Raw genomic sequence first — 21,940 nt, forward strand, 5'->3', positions numbered from 1 at the left:
AAATTTTGGGGGAAGTTTTATTTACTACTTACTTGTAAATATGTCTTTAGTTGCAAGAAGATTAAAACCTTGCAAGATAACTGATGCCATCTACAAAATATATTACAAAATTGACATATTTTATATTACCTCATCAACATGCTCTGATCGTATTCCAATTATTGGTTAAATAAAAAAAAAAGAAATTGATGATACTTACCAATATAGCTTAGATTTCGCATGCAGAATCAAATACATGTGCATATGTGTTGTGTTATTACTTATTAGTAGTTAGGGAGAATAATAATAGTATATGTTTTGGTGTTGTCTTTTGTATGCTTCCGGAAAATCACCTTGACAACTTGATTTCCCATGGATGGTTTGATTATCAACAATCTAAATATATAAAAAAAATTATATATTATCTGTAAATTACAACTTTTTTTCTGTTTCTCTTTCTATGGTAAAAACAAAAAACAAAAACGTAGTGCTCTCCCTCTTCTTCTCTTGGTTGTTCTCAACCAATAACTTCTGAGGGATCCCTCTCTCTCTCCCTCCCTCCTTTCTCTTTCTCTCTCCTCTTCAGAACATTTCAACATTTTTTCTCGTCAAGAAAAAAATCAACGCGTTCAAGGTTTTGAGCTTTTCAGATTTTGTTACATTTCTTTGTTTGTTTGTGTTGATTTGTTTCTCTGTTTGCTTTCCCTGCAAGTTTAGGTTAACGGGAAGATCGTTAAATCTTGAACGGGAAAAGGTTGTCTCCGGCGTGTGGGTGGTGGTTACACACTAACCGGGGTCAACCCTCCATAAAAAAATCAATGGCGACAACAATGAAAGGCCTTCTCAAGGGCCTTCGTTATATTACTCAAATTTTTGGTAAGTCTCCTCCAATATTCCCCCTTAATAAAGCAAAACTCTGTTTTTCTTGCGTCAAAAGTCATGATAATCGTTTTCGTTATTGCAGACGAAGAGAAAGAGGAGGAGATGCAGATAGGATTCCCGACAGATGTAAAGCATGTTGCCCACATCGGCAATGATGGTCCAGCCACCAATGCGCCAAGCTGGGTACGGTCTCATACATTATTACGTATGTTTGTACATAACCATATGAATGTATATTCATCATCATTGTTTTTGCCATTTTGTGGTTATAAACCGCAGATGAATGACTTCAAACCTCAAGAACATGAGCAAGGTCAAGTCGTTTCCAGAGGAAACTCCAACAAATATAACCCTCAAGGTTTAGTTTTTTTCTTTCTTTGTTTGTCAAACTTTTAATGGAAAAATCTGTTGATGATTTGTGTTTATTATCAACAGAGATGAACCAAAGTGGCGCCGGGCTAAAAGAATTGCTTCCTCCAAACACCAACGAGAAACAAAAACAGAAAACAAGGCGTAAACCCGGGTCAGCGGCTAGTCCAAACCATAATGGTGGTTCTGCATCATCAGATGGATCAGTGAAGCAGTCAAGACATAACAGAAGCAAACACGGGTCAATGGACTCATCATTGAGTGATCAAGAACCTTCAGTACGTAGTAGAAGGCGTGGTGGTGGTGGCAGTAGCAAAGACACAGAAGGTTCTTCTAATCTTATTATTCCTGATGGTTCAGCGCCACCACGGAAGGCTACATCGAGACCGAGGAAACTAAAAGGATCGATAGGAGGAGAAGGGTCGGTGAAGAAATCATCAAAAGGAACAGTTGATGATACATGTAACGATATTATCTGAGAGATACTTAAAAAACAAAAAAAACATGAAATGTAACTTGTGAGGCCACCTCCGTGTGAGAGTTTTGTTTTAGTTTCTTGACTGCTCAAGAAGGGAAACAAAAACTTGGCTCACAAGAAACAAAACAGTTTCTGAAGGAAGGGAACAGAAAGAAAATGCATATAAAAACTATGTAATCAATCATCATCTATTAGATTTTTTTTTTTGTTTTTTGGGTCTATTTTTTGCGAAGATCAATGCCGGCGTTCTTGGCGACAGCGTCGAGACCAGAAGGTTAATTCCATAAACAGTTGGCTTAACTTGATAACTACTAACCAACCAGTTAGCATTTTATTTGAAGTATGTCAATTCCGGTTATCGGCTAGTCTCACTTCCAAGAGCAAGCCGGTTAAATCAAAACCGAAAACCGCGGGACCTTGGCAACCAAAACAAAATGTATGGTTTCAACTTCACTTCTTAAATTCTTGAATGCACAAATGTAAGAAGACGCAATTTACATTATTATATGAAAAGGTTACATGCAATCAAAACTTGGCATTTCAACAATATCCAAAGTCGTGTCGATTCACTGCAAAGTACTTCGCCCGGTAGCAACATCATCATCTTCTTCTTCATCCTCACCACTATCATACTAGCTTGCCTTTGCTTCCATACGGTGTAGGTATTTCCTCTTTAGCCGTACTTCAACGTGTGTTTTCTCTGCGGCGAGAATAGCGAGTTCTGTCATTGTATCTCGGTCTATCTTGCGCTCTCTGCGGCTGCGGCTCAACTCTCCTCTGCCTCTCTGGGGACCGTTGTACTATCTCTCCATTCACAAACAGCTCAGCTGCAACGTCAACAACAGCGTCATTAAGAAGATATATTGAATCAGTAACTACAAGATCACTTGAGTAAGAATTGAGATATAATTCGAGAAATACATATAAAAAGCTGAAGTATCTCTCACAATTGAGTCTATGCTTCTCAGATATGCAGCGCAGAGAACAAGAAAGAGAGAGTTTGGATGTGAGGCCATTAGCATTCAAAATTAACCATTTGCCTAAAAACCGACTTATTAACTTTGCCAAGATTGACTTTAATCTACATTTTTCATTGTTATGAAAAAAGACATTGTTTCATGTTTTCATCTCGACGAGTCTGCACTTGAGACATGTAACAATTCGATGTAAACCATTAGCACGTAAAACCAATCACAGTCCCAAGACTCACTAACTTCGCTAAGATGTATTAACAGATTGCAATATATGTTTCATCTCAACCAGGCTGCAGTTAGATATAATACTATCTATCTGCAAAACTCAGCTAAGATAAAGTATTTGATGTCAGTCCATAAGCATTCAAAGCTAATCATAGCTCAAAAGACTCATTAGCTTCGCCAAGATGGACTGATAATCAAAAACTGTTTTCATGTTCAAAAAAAGCACTCGAGAGTTACATGCAATATATGTTCTCTCCTAAACCAGCTTGCAGTTAAATAATATTATTAACTATCTGCACACATTAGCTAAGAAGAGAAAACAGTTTTGGTGTCAGTCCATTAGCATTCAAAGCTAATCATAGCCAAAAGACTCATTAGCTTTGCCAAGATGGACTAATCAAAACATAGCTTTCATGTTTCAAAGAGAGTTGCAATGTAAAATGGCACAGGTAAAGATTTGATTTTGAGAACTAAAACCATACCAAAACCAAACACACTGAACAAGAGGTGGAACAATTATTACCTCCATAATCTTTGTTTTCAGGATCAACATAGGAATCAGGAAGCACAAACAGAACACCAGGCAAACCTGTCGTAAACAAGGCAACACTCTTTATATTACTAACCACTAGCTAATACAAGAGAGTGAAGTGCAAGTAAAGACAAGACCTTCAAGCTTAGTAGAAGTCTCTTCATCAATCTCACACCCAAACCCTAAATACCTCTCGCAAGAAACATTGTAGATTCGCTTCTTCGCCTCTTCCTCACTAACCAAAACCAAAACCAAAACAGAGTAAACACACAAAGACTCAAACTAGTCCAAACGCATCAGCAAAGGTTTACCTTCCAACGACTTTGGCTAAGGTTTGGATGTAACAATCAATCATCTCCTGCTTCGTCGCGCCTTCGCCGCCAGGCTTATCCATAACGATGAGCCAGTGCTCGTAATCGCACCCCGGAAACAGAGGCGCCATCTCCGTCGGAGGCCGATCGCTGAAGTTCGAGCCCGAGTTGAGCGGCGAGTAAGCGGAGCCTGATCGGTTAGCTCGGCATCGGATTGAGACGAACCGGGTCGAGCAAGCTAACCGAGATCCAACAGCATCGCTACCGGAGATAAATCCACTGCAGTGAAGGGAGGAGGGAGTCTGAGAAGGTGCTACTAAGATGGAACTGGATATGAGTGGGAGCGTGAGGTGGCGCGTGGCGGAGATAGGCAAAGGCAAGGCCATTGTCGTAGGTAGGCGACTGAGGAAGCACAACGAAGGTACTAGAGGTTTTAGTGTGGATAGGGTTTTGGTAGATTTATTATTTTTTGCTTTCTTTATATTATGAAAAATTATATATGGGCTTCGAATTAATTGGGCTTCAGGCCCATAAAATCTAGTCCTTCGCAAATTATCCGGATATGAAGTCCCAAACCGGTTTTCTCTCGAACTTCTTGAGATAATGGATTTTGATTAGTTTGGTTAAGTTATTTTGGTTAGTTTGGTTACTTCGATTCAGATTTTGGTGAGTTCCGTTAGTTTGGTTTGGAATTTCGGTTAAGATTAGTACTGTTTGAATTTTTTTATAGAAAACCGAACTAGTCGATAAACGAACCGAACCAAAAACTGAATTTTTTTAACCAAACTTTCTGAACAGAACTAACAGAAAACCAAAATTTACGGTTAGGTTTGGCAAGTTCGGTTCGGTTAAAAATCTCGGCCCTAAGCTGAATCCATATCCTAAGCTGAATCCACGTCCTACCGGTATATGAATTTTATATCCAGAACCAAACTTGAACCGAAAAATTACACAAGAACTTGGGATTGTGAAGTTTCCTTTTTTAGCCCAATTCTAGCTTTCATAATAGACATTGTCTCCCCTCCTGAACACACGCGACAGACATGGAAGAGAGTAGTTACTGCTACCGCCAAGAAGCTCTTATTCATTAACAATCATCCCATCCCAAACAAGCAGAAACTCAAAGCAAATATCATAAAAGGAATATTCAAAAGAATGAATACAACAAAAAAGGAAGAATAATGATAATCTGGAGGAGTTATTGTTAAACACAAATATAAATAAGCACGCAAACTTCAAAAACTACAACTTCATAGCAAATACTGAAAACAATTTATTAAGAAAACTAACAAAATAGATAATCCAGCGCAGGTCGACCTCCTTGCCAAACCGCATCATTACAGCGGAGAGAGGAGGTTTCAGAGGTCAGGGACAAAACCACCATTGCAGTAGTCTTTATTCCTCCAATCACTGTTGTTGAGCTTGTCTACCATAACCTCCGCCATATCCAGCTTGCCCGTTCACTTGGTGGTTTCCATACCCTCCAGAGCCATCTGACACATCAGCATAGCCACCGCCATGGCTGTTAGGCCGCCCACCGACTGCACCATAACCAGATTGTGTTCCATAAGAGGAATCATTTCCACCATAGCCATAACCCTGACTGCCATACCCCGCAGCTGCACCTCCTTGACCAATCCCTACTGAACCAGGACCAGAACCACCCCAAGGAGCAGCAGCAGCATTTCCATATCCCACGTTGTTACCGTAACCCGATGGTGCTTGACCTTCCCATGACGGTCTCGGACCACTTCCAAACCCAGCTCCAGGGCCACCAGGATTCCCATAAGGCGCACCAGATGGATTCCCATACCCTCCTCCTCCAAAACCCCCATAACCTGCACCGCTGCTTCCATAACCATAACCAGTACCATACCCAGAAGCACCCCCATAAGGAGGATAACCACCACTTCCAGCGTTTTGAGGCGGCATATATCTACTGGAATCAACACGACCCTCGTAGCCACTTCCACCAGAACCACCATATCCCGGGAAACCACCACCGCCGCGACTACCACCTCCGGCCACTCCAGGATTAGCATCTTTAGGAAGAGCTCTCTTAACTTCCACTTGTTTACCGCTCAAATCGTGGTAACTCTTGTGCAAAACAAGGTCAACCGAATCTTCAGAGTCAAACGAAACAAACCCAAACCCTCTAGGACGCTGCGTGGCCTGGTCAATCATAATAACCGCATCGCTCACAGGGCCGTAAGTCTCGAAGTAAGCCCTAAACTCATCTGACGTTAAAGCAGGAGGCAAACCTCCCACGAATATCTTCTTAGTCCTCACGTTAGCTCCACTATCAAAACTCCTATTACCATTAAAACCCCCTTGTCTCCCTGCAGGAGACTGCTCGTCTCTAGACATTGCTCTCTTCACATCAACCTAATATGAGTTAAAACCACATTAAAAGCTTGAATCTTTAACATCCACTAGAGAAACCCAACTCGTAAAAAAGGGAAAGTTTTGAAATTTACATCTCTATTATCGATATGGTGCTTGTCCTGGAGAACTCTATCAATAACGGCGGGATCGGAGAATGCGACGAATCCGAATCCTCTGGGACGACCTGTAGCTTTGTCTCGCATCACCGTAACCTGCAAAACCTCTCCGAAATTGCTGAAGTATTCTCTCAGAATATTCTCGTCGGTTTCCCATGAAATCCCGCCGATAAAGAGCTTTCCCTGATCTGATTCCATTGCTTACACCGTCGTTGTACCCAAAATGAAGAACCCTAGATTGGTCCCCGACGAATCCTCCCCGGTGAAGAAGAGGAAAGGAGGTTAGTGACCCGAGAAAATTAGGGTTTGGGATTGTGAAATCGAGTGAGAGACAGAAAGAGAGAGAGAGAGATGAGGAAGTAACAGACTTGGAAAGTAGTAGCGGCCCATTGGGCTAAAGAGAATGAAAGAGGCCAAACTTTAAATGGCTTGACAACATTAAGCCCAAAATTAAAGACGTGTGAGAAGAACAGGAGTAAAAACACTAGGCATCAACACATTGAAATTTTTGATAATTTATGAGCCTTGGAACATTTACGGATTAGAGACGAAATCATCAATAGATATTTTAAAAAGCTTTTCGAGAACCAAATGATATTACATATTAATAAAAAAAAAATTAAACCAAAGTAAATGTTTGGTCTCGCTATGTTCTAGATATCGTTAAGAGCAATTCCCGAACTACGAAATTTCCTGGTACCACTGTAAAGGAGTTCCCTATCAATTGAAGCAGAGTGAAGAATCAATAATTGTCTGTGTAGTAGGACTACATCACTCTTCTCCGACCATCAGAAAAAAACTACACTCCATAATCTAATCTTTAATAAAAGGTTTCCATGGCCCGCCGACAAAATAGTCGGGAAAAAGAAGAAAGAAAAAATTATTTCCTTTTAGGAGATGATGTTGTTATAAATTGTGCATAGTCAAGAATCTCAGCGTTGAAAGAAGAACCATGCATATGTCTATTATCCCCATAAATGATTGACAAAATTACTCTTAACGATAGATTTAGAAATAAAAATTTGAATTACATATTTAGCATTCTTACTAGGATAAGACCCGCGCCTTGCGCGGGGATTAAGTTATTATTTTTATTATATTTTGGAAAATGAAACAATAGTTTGGCTTCATTTGGATTAGGGGTGTTCAATCCGGATATCGGATTAGTTTCGGTTCGGTTCGGTTTTTTCGGTATTTCGGTTAGTAAAATATAATTACTATTCTAAATCCATATTTGTTTTGACTTTAGTATTTCACATACTTTTGAAAGATTTCAGCTGGACGACTAAATTGATCAGCTAATCTTGTTGCTTTAAATCATTAGTATTATATATATATATATATATATATATATATATATATTATTTAGTTTGAATATTTATTAAATAAAAATTCATATGTGCTATATTTTATGATCATTTGTAACTTATTATAACAAAAATAATAATCTATTGATCACAAAATTTTCAGAGTGGGAATCTTCAAATTTCTAATAATATATAGACGTTTTGAAAAATTCAAAATATAACATATAAGAAAAAATATAAATATTTTTATTATATATTTAATGTAATTTTTTAATATCTTTCAATAATATAAAATTTTAAAAAAAGAACTAAGATACGAAAATTGTTATCAAATATTTATTATTCATAATAATTAATTTTCATATATACGTTAATCATATTAGGTAATTTCGTAGCTTCTAATTAAGGAAAGTGCAAAAAAAAATTTGGTAGATTATTTAACAATTCGATAGTTAGTTTAATAAAAAATATAATGTAAGTTAAGATGGACCAACCTATTTTTCTAAGAATAGTATATTTTATATAGTCCTTTATTAAATGAGAATTTATAATCATACAATTCTATGATCATTCATATCGTTTTATAACTGAATATTTAAATCATCGATAACAAAATTTTCAATGTGAAATCTTTAATAAGTTTATAATTTATAAATGTTTTTGAAAATTCATTGAAAGTTTTAATATTAAAATATTTATGTAATCTTATGGTATATAGTTTAATCTATATATATATATATGTTTTATTATTAAATGATATTTTTTACTCATATGGTTTTAAAATCATGTGTATCTTCTTATAATATTAAATAAAAGTTCATATTAATACAATTTTATGATCATTTATAACTTATTATGACAAAAAATAATCTATTGATCACAAAAATTTCAGAGTGAGGATCTTCAAATTTCTAATAATTTATAGACGTTTTGAAAAATTCAAAATATAATTTCTAATAAATGTATTTATTATATATTTAATGTAATTTTTTAATATCTTTTAATAATATAAAATTTAAAAAATAACTAAGATACACAAAATTGTTATCAAATATTTATTATTCATAATAATTAATTTTCACATATATGTTAATCATATTAGATAATTTCGTAGCTTTTATTTAAGGAAAGTGCAAAACATTTTTTGGTACATTATTTATCAATTCGATAGTTAGTTTAATAAAAAGTGTAATATAAGTTAAGATAGATCAACCTATTTTTCTAAGAATAGTATATTTTATATAGTTATTTATTAAATAAGAATATATAATCATACGGTTCTATGATCATTCATATCGTTTTATAAAAAAATATTTAAATCATCGATAACAAAATTTTCAATATGAAATCTTTAATAAGTTTATAATTTATAAATGTTCTTGAAAATTCATTGAAAGTTTTAATATTAAAATATTTATGTTATCTTATGGTATATAGTGTTTAATCTATTATATATTTATTTTATTATTAAATGATATTTTTTACTCATATGGTTTTAAAATCATGTGTATCTTCTTATAATAAAAATGTTAAACCATTGATCATTAATTTTTAACATAATAATTTTAATAGTTTTAGTCATTTATTGTCGTTTTTAAAAATTCAAAATATAACATATACGAAAAAATCTAAATTTTACTTTTATAGCTAATTTGATTGTTTTATTTATTTTAAAAATATAAAATCAAACAAAAAATGATGGAGGAGATATAAATTGTTATCAAATCTTTATTATTTAAATCATTAATTGTTATATATATATTAGTCATTTATGGTAATTCCGTAGGTTTTATTTAAGGAAAGAAAATATCATATCATATCATTATATCATATAGTTTGACCAACTTATGTATCTAACAACATATAAAAATCGAATGTGGACCTACTTATTTTTCAATTGAATGTAATTGACTACCTAATTGAGTGCCACCTATGCATTGGGGCCTCTTTTAATTAATACAAAATTGAGGTTACATCTTTTCAAATGTTCCTCAATTAATATATAAGGGATACTTGAATCGTAAATCAACATTTAGTATTAAAACAATATCTAGAGAGTATTATACTTGTCTAGTTTTCTAATGATGATTAGATGTTATGTTACATAATAATAGAGCTATTAACCAAATAATGAATACATCTAAAAATAGGAGATGGATTACAACAACAGAATGAGATCTAATCTTCCTAATTGAAGATTTGTTTCAAATCATCAATCATATATACTAATTTCTACCGAGACAGTGGTAGTTAGGAGAGTGGACAATGAATGGATGAGTGACAACAACGAGTGAATAATGCATGGATGAGGGATAACAACGATTGGACAATATCAAATCTACAAAGAAAAATTGTCTATTGAGATAGAGTTTGTGGGTTTTAATGCAGCAATATACAGAAGAGTGATGAGGAGGGTGCCTAATGGATTGCCTGTTAAAACAACATTTGTGCAATTAATGTACGGAGATCATTAAGATAATGTCAATACATTAAAATGCAGTATTGTGTTAGGTGTATTTTTTCTAAAGTTTAGTTTTAATTTTCCACGGTTGAAGATGCAACCTTTAACAAAGAGTTTGTATTTGATTTTAGCAAAACTAATATAGTTGTTAGATAGTATTTGTTATCAGGGAGACCAAAGAACAGTCTATTATCTCAGGTTTGCCTGATGATTTGGCTTTGAGATGCATAGCAAAGCTTTCTCACGGCTATCATGGAACGCTCGAGTGCGTCTCTAAAGATTGGAGAGATCTAGTTCGCAGTGAGGTTTACTCGTGCTATAAAGCTAGAAATGGATGGTCAGGGAATTGGTTGTTTGCTCATTCTAACAACCAATGGGTTGCTTATGACTCTGATGCTGATCGGTGGCATCCATTACCTAGGAATGAAGCTATACAGGATTGTTGGGATCATTCTGGTTTTGCGTGTGTTTGTGTTTCAAGCTGTCTTCTTATGATCAAGGATTGCTATGTGTCATCATTTCCTTACGAGGAGCATGTTGTTGTCTACTAAAACAACATTAAGATGCAGTATTGTCTTATGTGTGTTTTTTCTAAAGTTTAGTTTTAATTTTCTGCAGTGAATGAATTTGTGCCAATCTATTGAGAGACAAAGAAAAAAAAATACATGTTTGTTTTTTTTGTGTTTATCTTTCATAATCTGGTACAATAGACTAAGAGTTCTCCTTGTATAATTTGATGTGCACTAGTGGTTTCATACTTGTCCATTTTTGTATCAACCCCAGATTCAAGTCCCAATAATATCAATTTTGCAGTTTCAAAAAAAAATTACTCTTAACGAAACTCTGAAACATAATTATCACATTTCCAGTATCAATTAAACGGGCTACAAAGGCCCACAACTCTCACACACAAACCAGTGAAATCAGTAAATATGGATTCAACTAGAAAAATAAATGTTTAACTAATTATTAATTGTCTATCCAATTTAATAATTATCATTCTTGGTTTTATTTGATAAAATTACCGGCAGCTTTCTTTCTTGAATATTTTATAGGTAGATAATTTCACTTTGATCTATCGTTGGCATAGAAGACACAAATAAAATGAATGCATTTATTTAGCACAAAATGAATAGAAGACAGAAAAATAAGAGTTGAAATATGCTTTGAAATATTAAAAATGGCTCCAATAAGTGTTTTTGTCTTTTCTTCTTAAACAAAACAGTAAACATTAAAGGATTAAAGAGTTAAACAAAACAGTAAACAAAACAGTGAACATTAAAGAGTTGAAATATGCTTTGAAATATTAAAAATGGCTTCAATAAGTGTTTTTGTCTTTTCTTCTTAAACAAAACAGTAAACATTACAGGATTAAACCAACGGCATAAACTCCGTGAAGCTACCGTCACTTTCATCTTTTATGAAATCCCCCCAACGTTCCTATTTCTATTCAAACACATCATCGAGGCAAAACACATAAAATAAAACAAACAAACAAAGAAACAAAACCATCTCTCTTTCTTCCTCTCCCTATCACAAGAATCAAAACCGAAACAGAAGAAACATCACCAGTCACCACCACCACCAAATGGGATGTTTTATGGGCTGTTTCGGTCTCTCTTCCAACAAAAAACGCAGAAACTCCACCACGAAGATCCTCCCTCGACATCAAGTAAGCTCTCTCTTCTCCAAGTCCAACAAATCAAAAGAACACTCTAATAACACTTTCTCTTGCAGAGAATCTGTAGCTATGAGCTTCTACATTCTTCAGATCCGACAGATGCAACTACTGTTGCAGATAATCCTGAAAAGATCTCGAGTTCGAACCTCAGGTCAGTGTTTCTTCCGTTTACCATGTCTTAGGATTTGGATTTGCTCAAAAAGATGCTATCTGATGATGACCGGTTATGAAAGCCAAACCAAAACCGGTTTAGCAGTTGCGTGAGCTGGATTGTAACATGTTGGTCTTGTGTTAGGTGTGAAGTAGAGACAGGGGAGGAAGACAAGAAGGGAACAAAGAAGACGAGAAAGAGAGTCAGATTTGACTTGAATGTACAAACCTTTGAACCAGCTCAACCTTCAAGATACGAGAACTATTGCAGTGATGATGATGAAGATGGAAAAGGAGAACCAACCAAGGCCACATCTTCGTTGGATCTGTCAAGTAGTTCAGTGTATCCTCCGAACTATAGATACCACAACTGTGTGGACAGTTTCGAAGAGGAAGAAGATGAATTGGGCTATGGTGAGAGTGATTTGGAGGATGAAGACTATTACACAGATGATGAAAACGAGTACGAAGATGATGCCGATGATGAAGATGAAGAGGATTATGAGGATAAAGACGTGACTCCTCTTTTGAATCCTGTGGAGAATATCACACAGTGGAAAGCTGTCAAAGCAAAGCCAGCAAGAGTTAAGGAGCTGATGAAGGAGAATGTTGAAGTTGTTACTGATGATCAAGCAAAACAGCTACTGAAGGAGATAATAGTCAATACTAGCCTTTCAAGTTGGGTATCACCATTTGTGGATATCACCAACATGGAGAAGAGATGAAAGTGGTGGTGAATGAGAAGAAGAAACAGTGTGTGTGTTTTGTTATTTGTTTTTGTAGCATTCTCTGATTCTTTGTGTGTAAGGATATGATTATGATTTTGTTTATTTTTTTTCCCCACTGGTTGTTTTCTGCAACTAATTGCGATCTTTCAACGTTTTAAAGAAGTGCTTACAGTTTAATTAGCATTGGTAAGTTGCAGAAAGACATTACATAGTTTGTTTAGTTATCACAACCTCTGTCAAAATCAAACAGCACTGAAACATATTTTTGGTTTGAAGATAAGCCTCTATTGAACAATACAGCAAGTAAATCTATAATCTTATATACTCTCACTCCGATATGAGCTTTTTATCTGAGTCTACATCCCTCGTTTGGACTGGTCTTCTTGTCACAACAAGTCCACTCTCTTATGTTGGTTTCTTCTGTCCTCCCAAAAAAACTGTTTGCTGAAAAGAAGCCAACGAAGCTCTTTGTTAAACTCCATGTTAATGTTTGGTTGATTGCGGGGTTTTGAAGGATTACATAATTGTGCAGATGCAGGAATCTGAATCATCTTCATCTGTATCGCTTACTTCACTGCAAAACATAAAATGGAAGCAATAGTAAGAGTTAAAGTAAATGTATTCAACTGCAAAGGGAACAGACAATAGAACATCAAAAGAGAGTCACCAAGTAATCTAACTTCTACAACAGTTCATGAAATGAAAAAGGGGATAAGTTAGTTCATTATCTCCAGGTGTTTGATGCTTAATTCAGATTCCACAATCCCCAGATTCATGTGAGGAACTAAACACAAACACTAAATTGCAAAACCAGCTGTTTCTTTTGGAATAGAATAAAGAAAAATGACAAAGGCAAACCTTAAGTCTTTCTCATAGACACATCAACAATAACACCAAAAGCTAAATGAGTCCCAGCTTGACAAAACAAAAAAGCCCACAACTTATAGATCAAGAAGACCAATCCAAAACCAATCAAATCAGCACCAGCAGAGGACCAATCAAAACTACTAATTAACATCTAAATCTAAACAGCAGAGAACCAATCAAAACATAGATTATTATTCCTTATATTGTACCTTGGTTCATAAACTAAAACCTCAGCAAGATTATCTCCTTTGATGTCATTCCACTGAACAGTCCTCTTAATCTTGTCAGTACTTCTCGACATCCCTCCTTTCCTCGGAGGCAACAAACACTGCGACTCACTTTCCTCCTCTTCCTCCTCAGATATCTGATCCTCAAGTCTAACAACAGCAGCCTTATGACCATTCTCACACCCATTGGCTTCCTTATCCTCTCCACAAGTCGTCTCCATAACACAGACCAAAAGGGCAAAGAAGATAAAAGATTCTTCCTTTATTTCCTAATCCACGAATTGCATCAAACCCTAATCACCAAAAGCAAAAGTCAACGCTTTGAAGCAAAACCCAGATCGAGATCGGAAAAAAAGAACGGGTTACTTACGTAGTCACTGCCGACGGTTTCTCGGGGGAGAAAAAAAAACTCAAACTTTCTCGGGAAAGTTAAGATTTTTGAGAAGGATTAGCGTGAACGGAGAAACCCTTTAATCGAATTCAGCAAAAAAGTTTGAAGAATCTTCTCACCAATCCAGAAGAAACCTCAAAATTTTCCAAATTGTTCTGATCCGATAATAATCAAAAGGGGGAAAGTGGGAGAGACGACGCGTTTCTCTCTGCTCTGTTCTGATTGGATGCTGACAAGAGCGAATTAAAAGTCGTTAAATTGAATCGACGGCTGAGATTTAACGTGAGGGTTTTTGTAGATCAGATTAAAGCTCGCGGTAGGTAATCTCGTTATGAGTTTTATTATGTGGGGCGTTGACTAATCATTTTTTAATTAGTAAACTTGCAGTATTTTATTGGATTAGTGTTTTTTTTCTCTTTTTTAATTACGACTTACAAGTACAACTTGATGAGGTATAATTTAATTTAATATGCTTTGAATTTGTCATAAAAGTTAACAACCAAACTTGTAGATTTATGTTTAAATAAAATGATAATCTATGGTGACTAGTTTTAAAATTATCAGGAAAAAAAGTCTCTGGCAATATTTCAACACTTCAACGGGTGGTTATTTTACAAGTTTTATCATCCAAACGACTTTTTATTTTAGTATTAATGGTCATCGTCACAAAGATTTTTTTTTTAAAGTTATTATCATCACAAAGATGGCGGATAGGTTTTAATGTTTTTATTTTAATATGTGCATATAAGAATAATAAGAAACTCTTAGTTGTGAATTTGTAGATAACGATATACATATGGCTATATACAGTGACCACTCTTTTACTCTAAGCAACCTTTTTTTTTTTGAAACACTTGCTCTAAGCAACCCAACATCAAGGATAAAGAAGAAAGGTGAGTTAGTACGTGGGGTGATATGATGTATATGTTAGTGAAGTCAAAAGCATATAAGATTCGTGTGAAACCGACCCTTAATGATACAATCTACCTAATCATTTGTTTTTAATTGTAAATTAACTTGGATTACATTTCAAGAATTGCTTTTTCACCGGTAACGTCCACAGAGGAAATAAACAATCAATACTGTTCTTTAACAGTAGTAGCATTTTAACTTTAAGGGTTTATGAAAACACATCAGCTCAAGCAATCGAGACTAGTGGGTACTGGGTACGAAACTATTTATCATTTCAAATTTGCAAGGGTTTAATAATATAAGATATAATAGTTGTTTTTTAATTCGTTTTACCAACGGTGGCAAAAGAGAAAAGAGAGAAAGTAGATCTCATTTGGGTTTCGGCGTTCGGCCGGCGCGTGAGCGCGCGTGCCGTCGTCGGAGCCCATCGTCTTTCAGCTTACTTTGGTCGGCTTTTGTCCTCTTCATGTTTACCGTTTTGCCTGAGCTCTGGTTCATCACCACCCGTTGTGTTTCGGTTCTTGAAGTGAAGACGCGGTTGTTTTGGAGTTGATGGCATGGTGAGGACGCTCGTAATATAGGTTTTGTTTCCGGGAGATGGAGGCTTCCACAGATCCGTCGCCGCCGGCCTTTGTTACCGCGAGGTGGAAGTTTTCTTTAGCTTCGCCGTCGCCGGCTCAAGTCTCCGGGGGGTGAAGGCTACCTCAGCTTCTCGTCGCCGGCTTTAGGTTTTCATTTGTGGTTCTTTAGGTTTGGAGTTCGATTTTGGATCGGGTGGTTCTTGTTTGTCGCTCTAGTGTTGAAGCGGTGAAGAGTTGGCCTTGTCGGATGAGCTCTCAAAGAGAGATGATGCTCTCCGACGGGTAGATAGAGTTGAAAGAACTGAGATGGTTTCGGCGGAGGTTCTACAGTTTCTGAGCTCCGACGAAAGGAAGTTGTGGTGAAGTGGTTCTGGTGGTGTTTCGCGGCGGAGACAGTCAAGTCGAGGCGGATGCGACGCGTGTCGTTCTGATGGTTGAGATGCATCCACGTGTCATGTAGTCAGCCTCCTTGACGTGTGAGTCGGTCGTCGTCTTACCGGTTTACTGTTTGGGCCGTCGGCCCGTTCAAAGCTTAAATTATATTTGATGAATCAAAGTAACCACTTGAATTTGATACAGCATTGCTTTGTATTATGCCATAGAATTTAATTATATGACATGGAATAAATATAGGGAATTCGGCCAAAAAAAACCTCAACTTTACACGAATTGCCAAAACAAACATGAACTTTGGGGCTGGCCAAAAAAACACCAAACTTTCATTGACTTTAGAATTAATTAACAATGTTTTCGCTGACTTGCCAATTTAGCACGCCGTCAACAAATTTAACAGAAATATTTGACGTCGTTTATTGTTGACGTTAAGTGAAACGACGTCGTTTTCAAATAAGATGAAACGACGCCGTTTTACACGATTTGAAATTAAAAATATGTAAACACCTGGATTCGAACCCAGGTTGGTTGGTCAAATGGGAAGGTATTTTACCACTGGGCTACTGGCACTTTCAATGTACTTACTAACATGTTTACTTTTATTTGGTACATATTAAATATAAAAAATTCTCTAAAAACTTAATAAGATCTTTAAAATTCCAAAAAATTATAAAATAAAGAAGATATTTATAAAATTAATTTAGAAATTAAAATTAAAAATAAAATTTTATTTTTCTTTTTAAAAAATAAAAACTCTTCCAAAACTTTCTAAAAACTTAAAAAGATCTTTAAAATTCCAAAAAATTGAAAAAATAAAGAAATTTTTATAAAATTAATTTTGAAATTAAAATAGAAAATAAAATTTTATTTTTTCTTTTCAAAAAAATAAAAAATCTTCCAAAATTTTTCAATTTTTTTAATACATTTGCTAAAAGTTGAAATTAATTATACACACATAAAAAGTTGATAATTCTAACTTTAATTTTTTGCATTTTATTATAATTTTAAAAAATTTGGATTTTTTTTTAAAAAATGAAAATTTTGGAATTGTTTTTGATTTTTTAAAGAAAAACAAATATTTAATTTTAATTCAAAATTAATTTTATGAAATTTTTGGAAGATTTTTTTATTTTTTTTAAAGAAAAATAATTTTTTATTTTTTTTAAAGAAAAATAAAATTTTATTTTCAATTTTAATTTCAAAATTTATGTTATAAAAAATTTCTTTATTTTTTCAATTTTTTGGAATTTAAAGTTCGTTTTAATTTTTTTGAAAATTTTGGAAGAATTTTTATTTTTTAAAAAGAAAAAATTTATTTTCAATTTTAATTTCAAAATTAATTTTATAAAAATCTTCTTTATTTTTTTAATTTTTTTGGAATTTTAAAGATCTTATTAAGTTCTTAGAGAATTTTTTATATTTAATATGTACCAAATAAAAGTAAACATGTTAGTAAGTACATTAAAAGTGCTAGTAGCCCAGTGGTAAAATACCTTCCTATTTGACCAACCAACCTGGGTTCGAATCCAGGGGTTTACATATTTTTAATTTCAAATCGTGTAAAACGACGTCGTTTCCAAATGAGATGAAACGACGTCGTTTCACTTAACGTCAATAATAAACGACGTCAAATATTTCTGTTAAATTTGTTGACGGCGTGCTAAATTGGCAAGTCAGCGAAAACATTGTTAATTAATTCTAAAGTCAATGAAAGTTTGGTGTTTTTTTGGCGAGCCCCAAAGTTCATGTTTGTTTTGGCAATTCGTGTAAAGTTGAGGTTTTTTTTGGCCGAATTCTCAATAAATATATGAAAAATAAAAAGTAGCTGCTCCTGGTATCATGTGTTTCGCAAGAATATATGCAGGTGTGTTTGGAGTCATTGGATTAGATTCCGTTTCACAATCCCTATAAAACATCAGATTCCTTCTTTGTCATTATCTGTCACCGTGCGAATCGGCGTCTATCAGATTCCACATCTTCAATCTAACGGCTGAGATGCCATCAAAACTACTTGTGTGCTCTTAATGGGCCTACATTTCGATTGGGCTGACAGAGTGACAGGCAGGTCTTCAAATCACACGTATTAGCTTGTATGCTTGTTTGCTTAATAAACAGATTAAAATGATTGCAACTTTAGAACTTACATTGTACTCAACCTCCAATAACTCACCTACACCCACACACACATACAAAACACACTTAGAGACCACACAAAATACATACATATATATATATATATGTGCATAAGATCACATACATATCATAATATATTACCAAATGATAAACAAAAAGTTATAAATTCTTTTGTCCTCAAGTTTCTTCCGAGCTCTTAAATTTCAAGAATGGCATATCTCGAAAGATCATCTCCAACATTGAAAGAAACACTCCTCAAGATATACCGGTAAGCCACACTCTCATCTCTTTAGTCAACTTTAATCATTGATCAGTCCGATCTTTCCCGGTTTAGCATCGGTTGAGATTATTTGATTTTATTTTGCCGGTATACAGTCCTACTACAAAGTAATATAATGTTTCATTGTTCTCAATTAATGGCAGTGCTGAAAAACCTATCGAGATCGATCAACATTTCTATGAGTTTGGTTCGATTCAATATCACATCAAGGTATATATCTAGGGATGTTGTCATGGGCAAAAAAACCCGGCCCGGCCCGAACCCAAACTAAACCCGCCCAGAAAATACCCTAAACTATAAAACCCGAAAAAAACCCGGTACTATTAGGGTAACTCGCGAAAAACCCTAGAACTTTAGGGTTACCCACGGGTACCCGAAAAAACTCTTTTTTGAGTTTTGTGGTTTTTTAGTTAAAGTTTTATAGTTTTAACTTAAATTTATATGTATTGAATATTTAATTTTAATCATGTTTTGTATTAAATTTGATTAATTTTCAATTATCAAATTTATTTTCTGTATAAAGTAACAAATAAAATTTTCATCATTCATAATTTTCAATTTGCAAATTTATACTATATCCATAATGTAAGTAAATAAATAAGTTATAGAGAGTGCAAAATTTAATAGTGGGCATTGTATGTTTTGATTTATACATCTAATTTTTGATTTCAATCATTTAAATCCTTAAAAATTAGGGTAAAAGTCGTCCATTCAATTATATATATATATATTTAAAAACCCATAGGGTACCCGAAACCCGATAGGGTAAAACCCGAACGGGTAATTTATAAATCAAGACCCGCCCAAAATAAACCCGCGAATTTTGAAAACTGAATATACGGGTTTTGGTTTTTAAATTCCAACCGGGTTTAGGGTACCCTATGGGTAAAAACCCATTGTTAACATCCCTATATATATCTATTTTATGGTCATGTTAATTCTTTAATATAGAGTTCTTTATTTTGAAGTTATTACAGAAAACATAAATTATATGATTTGGACATGCAGTGCTCCGTTTTGGATACAAATATTGTGTATGTATCCACGTCGACGTTGCTTGAGACACAAGGAATAGTGACATCAAAGGAGATTTTAAGTGCTACTTATGAGGTGATTAAGAATATAGCAGTTGGTGTGATAGATATTGTAGATCCACCAAGATTAGGGTTTCAATTGACGCTTAAGCTTCACCTTGATAATATTCCACGTGGCAAAGGTAAGCGTATGCTATTGTATTCCTTGCTTTTGCAATGAGTCAAATTACTAAATAGAAATCTTCAATAATATCAAATGAGTACACGATACACCAGCTATATGTTTTCTCCCGCTATTTATATCTTAATTCTTACTCTTTCAGCTGCAGAGGCTATTAAAATCATAACAAGGATTTCTGAAATACAAGCGATAATACTAAGTAGCCAATTAAAAGAGATGCTAAAACGCTTGAATTTTCAAGACGATTCACAAGCGATAAACAATAACAACAGGCCCATCAGGATTGTTTATCACCCAAGTGAACCTTTCTACGTCTTTAGACAGGTTTAAATTTCCCGGTGTTGTTTTCTAATGTACTGGTTTGAGTTGAATACAATATGATTCATATACATAGTGTACATAGTGTAGCTTGTCTCGATTTTATATAACTCTGAGGGTAACTCTTGAATGTTTTTTCAGGCGGAGAAAATCACGGCGGCGTTTCCAATGAATTTTAAAGACAACTCGGATGTAGTCATTGCTATGTCATTCTTCCAGGTACACATGATCACTTTAGTATTGAGAAAGTGTTTCACTGAGATTAAAAACTCAAATGACAAATCAAAATGACAATGAGTTATCCAATCAATTAGAATTGTACTTTGAAATCTAGAAACAGTAATTAATAGTTTTCAATAAAAAAAAACATCAACCTCATCTATTTATTTTTTATACATGCAAAAGAGTAAAAAGTTGAATAAAATTTAATCAGAACATGGAGCAAATGAAAATATGGACAATCAGCTACATACTTATAATTTTAATAACATTTTACTTGTTCAAAATGTGAAACAAATTATCTCATTAACCGCTGAGTAACACAAAATACTTGAAGATATCATATGCATCAAATACCATTAGTCAAAATTTGGTTTTGAGTATTAAAAATAAATTAACATCCAAGAAGGATAAACATCTTTGTATTTATATGAAATACATATTGTGCTCAAATTTAAAGTAGTAAATTTTATATTTTATCGAAAATTTTCAATATTGGAGAAAAACAGGAACTAGTGGAAGTGGGAAGCCAAAAAGAAATGGGAAAGGCACCACAATGTAGTTGGTCACCAGTTCCTCCTTTCCAACTTAGAGGAGAACCGGTCCACGACTTGACCACCAATGCTGGTTTTGTCTCTTTTGGTAAATTTAAAACCCTTTAATCTTTTTATTAGTTTCGACCTCTCGAATTAGTATTATATTCACGAGTTCCAATCTTGTTGTTATCGCAGATATCACTTCACGGCACGTTGAAGGAAAGAGGCTAGACAAAACGGTTTGGAATTTACTAAATTTCTATGCATACGTTAAATACCATATAAAGGTAAATTAGTGATGACTTATTTAGAAGAAAAAAACAATAGATTTATTATTGTTTTAATTGAAAATTTCAACCTCTTGCGGGTACGTACTTGGATTCTTGGTAAAATAGTGTTCAAGAGGGTACATACAGAGAAGGATGAGAAAAAGAATGGACAGTTTGGTGAAGGTAGTTTAATCACATTAATTAAGCACACATGAATTTAGAACAGATAATATAGATTTGATCTACAATAAAGCTTATTTTAGTAAATTTTAACTATATATGCAGCGGCTAAATAACACAAGATTCGAAGAAGAAGCTCCCCAAAAAGGTATTATTTTATCTTATTTTAGTTTTGTTGCCTCTTATAATAGATTTTTGACATTTGTATTACCTGAACATTATTGATAATTTATTTTGCATTGTCTCCAACTTATAGAAAATGGAGCATGCAAATACGTAAAGGAGCTTGTGAAGGTACCAAAAGGCAAATTGATGATGCAACAGAGATGCAAGGATATGACAAGGAGAGTGAAGATAAGCAAATTTCGGATCAGAATCAACGGCTGTGCTCGATTTCGCTTCAATCAGCGGTGGATATCTATCCCCAAATTCTCTTCGAAATCCTCAAATAAATCATACACAAAATTGGACTAAGCAATCTCTTAAACTACTATATATATACATATTTGCACATATATATGTAATTTTTAGATTCCCTATATTACTATAATATATACAACAAAAAGTAACATAACGAAGAGTTGACAATGAATGCATGCATGTTTCGTAAGGGATATATTGTCCAAATGCCATTTACATCATTCAATCTTTGTGATTCTTATTTTACTTTATAATGTTCAATTTATTATTGGGATTATATCAACGGCAATATTTTGTCAATGTGATTCAGAAGAAAATATCATACAATAATAAAAGGGGAATACCCTGAGTAGTTAGAGTGTCCACGTCGACAGTAATAATCAACCAATAGGAGAAGAGCTTTTCGCCACGTCAGATGCTC

The 21,940-nt window shown here is 34.4% G+C and overlaps 7 protein-coding genes across 10 annotated transcripts in view; 4 read left to right on the plus strand and 3 right to left on the minus strand.

The window, feature by feature from the left end:
- The window catches only part of LOC117134085, a 905,201-nt gene that overhangs the window by 542,752 nt on the left and 340,509 nt on the right, over window positions 1-21,940 (plus strand). The window lies entirely within an intron of this gene.
- On the plus strand, window positions 76-1,918 carry LOC103867533 (CRIB domain-containing protein RIC1). Its single transcript, XM_009145611.3, has 5 exons — window positions 76-613; window positions 697-855; window positions 944-1,044; window positions 1,141-1,219; window positions 1,297-1,918. The coding sequence occupies exons 2-5, from the start codon at window positions 798-800 to the stop codon at window positions 1,707-1,709; spliced, it is 651 nt and encodes a 216-aa protein (XP_009143859.1). The 5' UTR covers window positions 76-613; window positions 697-797; the 3' UTR covers window positions 1,710-1,918.
- Window positions 2,148-4,213, minus strand: LOC103867534 (multiple organellar RNA editing factor 2, chloroplastic). The gene is made up of 4 exons (XM_009145612.3): window positions 3,751-4,213; window positions 3,577-3,674; window positions 3,431-3,496; window positions 2,148-2,535 (listed from the first exon to the last, which is right to left on the minus strand). The coding sequence occupies exons 1-4, from the start codon at window positions 4,134-4,136 to the stop codon at window positions 2,393-2,395; spliced, it is 693 nt and encodes a 230-aa protein (XP_009143860.1). The 5' UTR covers window positions 4,137-4,213; the 3' UTR covers window positions 2,148-2,392.
- LOC103867535 (heterogeneous nuclear ribonucleoprotein 1) lies at window positions 4,867-6,597 on the minus strand. Its single transcript, XM_033291774.1, has 2 exons — window positions 6,228-6,597; window positions 4,867-6,135 (listed from the first exon to the last, which is right to left on the minus strand). Exons 1-2 carry the CDS (start codon window positions 6,447-6,449, stop codon window positions 5,158-5,160), a joined length of 1,200 nt encoding a protein of 399 aa, XP_033147665.1. The 5' UTR covers window positions 6,450-6,597; the 3' UTR covers window positions 4,867-5,157.
- Window positions 10,146-12,693, plus strand: LOC103867538 (nucleolar transcription factor 1). The gene is made up of 3 exons (XM_009145616.3): window positions 10,146-11,691; window positions 11,757-11,851; window positions 11,996-12,693. The coding sequence occupies exons 1-3, from the start codon at window positions 11,608-11,610 to the stop codon at window positions 12,573-12,575; spliced, it is 759 nt and encodes a 252-aa protein (XP_009143864.1). The 5' UTR covers window positions 10,146-11,607; the 3' UTR covers window positions 12,576-12,693.
- On the minus strand, window positions 12,625-14,487 carry LOC103867536. Of its 3 annotated transcripts, XR_004458220.1 has the most exons (5): window positions 14,043-14,487; window positions 13,655-13,965; window positions 13,099-13,152; window positions 12,852-13,022; window positions 12,625-12,799 (listed from the first exon to the last, which is right to left on the minus strand). XR_004458220.1 is itself a non-coding variant. In XM_009145614.2 (4 exons), the coding sequence occupies exons 2-4, from the start codon at window positions 13,891-13,893 to the stop codon at window positions 12,965-12,967; spliced, it is 351 nt and encodes a 116-aa protein (XP_009143862.1). In that variant the 5' UTR covers window positions 13,894-13,965; window positions 14,043-14,478; the 3' UTR covers window positions 12,731-12,964. The 3 variants fall into 3 exon arrangements, 2 of the variants coding, with proteins under 2 accessions (XP_009143862.1, XP_009143863.1); XM_009145614.2 differs by having other exon boundaries at window positions 12,731-13,022; window positions 14,043-14,478; XM_009145615.3 differs by having other exon boundaries at window positions 12,740-13,152; window positions 14,043-14,310.
- On the plus strand, window positions 17,747-21,796 carry LOC103867539 (actin-related protein 2/3 complex subunit 2B). 2 transcript variants are annotated; one of them, XM_009145618.3, is made up of 10 exons: window positions 17,747-18,350; window positions 18,506-18,572; window positions 19,371-19,578; window positions 19,726-19,901; window positions 20,037-20,114; window positions 20,624-20,756; window positions 20,846-20,937; window positions 21,046-21,102; window positions 21,205-21,247; window positions 21,356-21,796. In XM_009145618.3, the coding sequence occupies exons 1-10, from the start codon at window positions 18,292-18,294 to the stop codon at window positions 21,571-21,573; spliced, it is 1,131 nt and encodes a 376-aa protein (XP_009143866.1). In that variant the 5' UTR covers window positions 17,747-18,291; the 3' UTR covers window positions 21,574-21,796. The 2 variants fall into 2 exon arrangements, with proteins under 2 accessions (XP_009143866.1, XP_009143865.1); XM_009145617.3 differs by having other exon boundaries at window positions 17,751-18,350; window positions 19,720-19,901.

This window comes from Brassica rapa, chromosome A05, assembly GCF_000309985.2.
Source record: "Brassica rapa cultivar Chiifu-401-42 chromosome A05, CAAS_Brap_v3.01, whole genome shotgun sequence".
NCBI lineage: Eukaryota > Viridiplantae > Streptophyta > Magnoliopsida > Brassicales > Brassicaceae > Brassica > Brassica rapa.

What these genes read in the sequence shown, in the direction of transcription:
- LOC103867533 (XM_009145611.3), top strand. Translation starts at nt 798, where the DNA reads ATGGCGACAACAATGAAAGGCCTTCTCAAGGGCCTTCGTTATATTACT. An exon ending in CCACCAATGCGCCAAGCTGG is followed by an intron (nt 1,045 to 1,140) that starts GTACGGTCTCAT and finishes TATAAACCGCAG; the next exon opens with ATGAATGACTTCAAACCTCA. An exon ending in CAACAAATATAACCCTCAAG is followed by an intron (nt 1,220 to 1,296) that starts GTTTAGTTTTTT and finishes TATTATCAACAG; the next exon opens with AGATGAACCAAAGTGGCGCC.
- LOC103867534 (XM_009145612.3), bottom strand. Translation starts at nt 4,136, where the DNA reads ATGGCCTTGCCTTTGCCTATCTCCGCCACGCGCCACCTCACGCTCCCA. An exon ending in TTAGCCAAAGTCGTTGGAAG is followed by an intron (nt 3,675 to 3,750) that starts GTAAACCTTTGC and finishes GGTTTTGGTTAG; the next exon opens with TGAGGAAGAGGCGAAGAAGC. An exon ending in GACTTCTACTAAGCTTGAAG is followed by an intron (nt 3,497 to 3,576) that starts GTCTTGTCTTTA and finishes TGTTTACGACAG; the next exon opens with GTTTGCCTGGTGTTCTGTTT.
- LOC103867535 (XM_033291774.1), bottom strand. Translation starts at nt 6,449, where the DNA reads ATGGAATCAGATCAGGGAAAGCTCTTTATCGGCGGGATTTCATGGGAA. An exon ending in ACCATATCGATAATAGAGAT is followed by an intron (nt 6,136 to 6,227) that starts GTAAATTTCAAA and finishes AACTCATATTAG; the next exon opens with GTTGATGTGAAGAGAGCAAT.
- LOC103867538 (XM_009145616.3), top strand. Translation starts at nt 11,608, where the DNA reads ATGGGATGTTTTATGGGCTGTTTCGGTCTCTCTTCCAACAAAAAACGC. An exon ending in AGATCCTCCCTCGACATCAA is followed by an intron (nt 11,692 to 11,756) that starts GTAAGCTCTCTC and finishes TTTCTCTTGCAG; the next exon opens with AGAATCTGTAGCTATGAGCT. An exon ending in ATCTCGAGTTCGAACCTCAG is followed by an intron (nt 11,852 to 11,995) that starts GTCAGTGTTTCT and finishes GTCTTGTGTTAG; the next exon opens with GTGTGAAGTAGAGACAGGGG.
- LOC103867536 (XM_009145614.2), bottom strand. Translation starts at nt 13,893, where the DNA reads ATGGAGACGACTTGTGGAGAGGATAAGGAAGCCAATGGGTGTGAGAAT. An exon ending in GTTTTAGTTTATGAACCAAG is followed by an intron (nt 13,153 to 13,654) that starts GTACAATATAAG and finishes TATGTTTTGCAG; the next exon opens with TGAAGTAAGCGATACAGATG. An exon ending in TCCTGCATCTGCACAATTAT is followed by an intron (nt 13,023 to 13,098) that starts GTAATCCTTCAA and finishes GCTTCTTTTCAG; the next exon opens with CAAACAGTTTTTTTGGGAGG.
- LOC103867539 (XM_009145617.3), top strand. Translation starts at nt 18,292, where the DNA reads ATGGCATATCTCGAAAGATCATCTCCAACATTGAAAGAAACACTCCTC. An exon ending in TTGCTATGTCATTCTTCCAG is followed by an intron (nt 20,115 to 20,623) that starts GTACACATGATC and finishes GGAGAAAAACAG; the next exon opens with GAACTAGTGGAAGTGGGAAG. An exon ending in TGCTGGTTTTGTCTCTTTTG is followed by an intron (nt 20,757 to 20,845) that starts GTAAATTTAAAA and finishes TTGTTATCGCAG; the next exon opens with ATATCACTTCACGGCACGTT.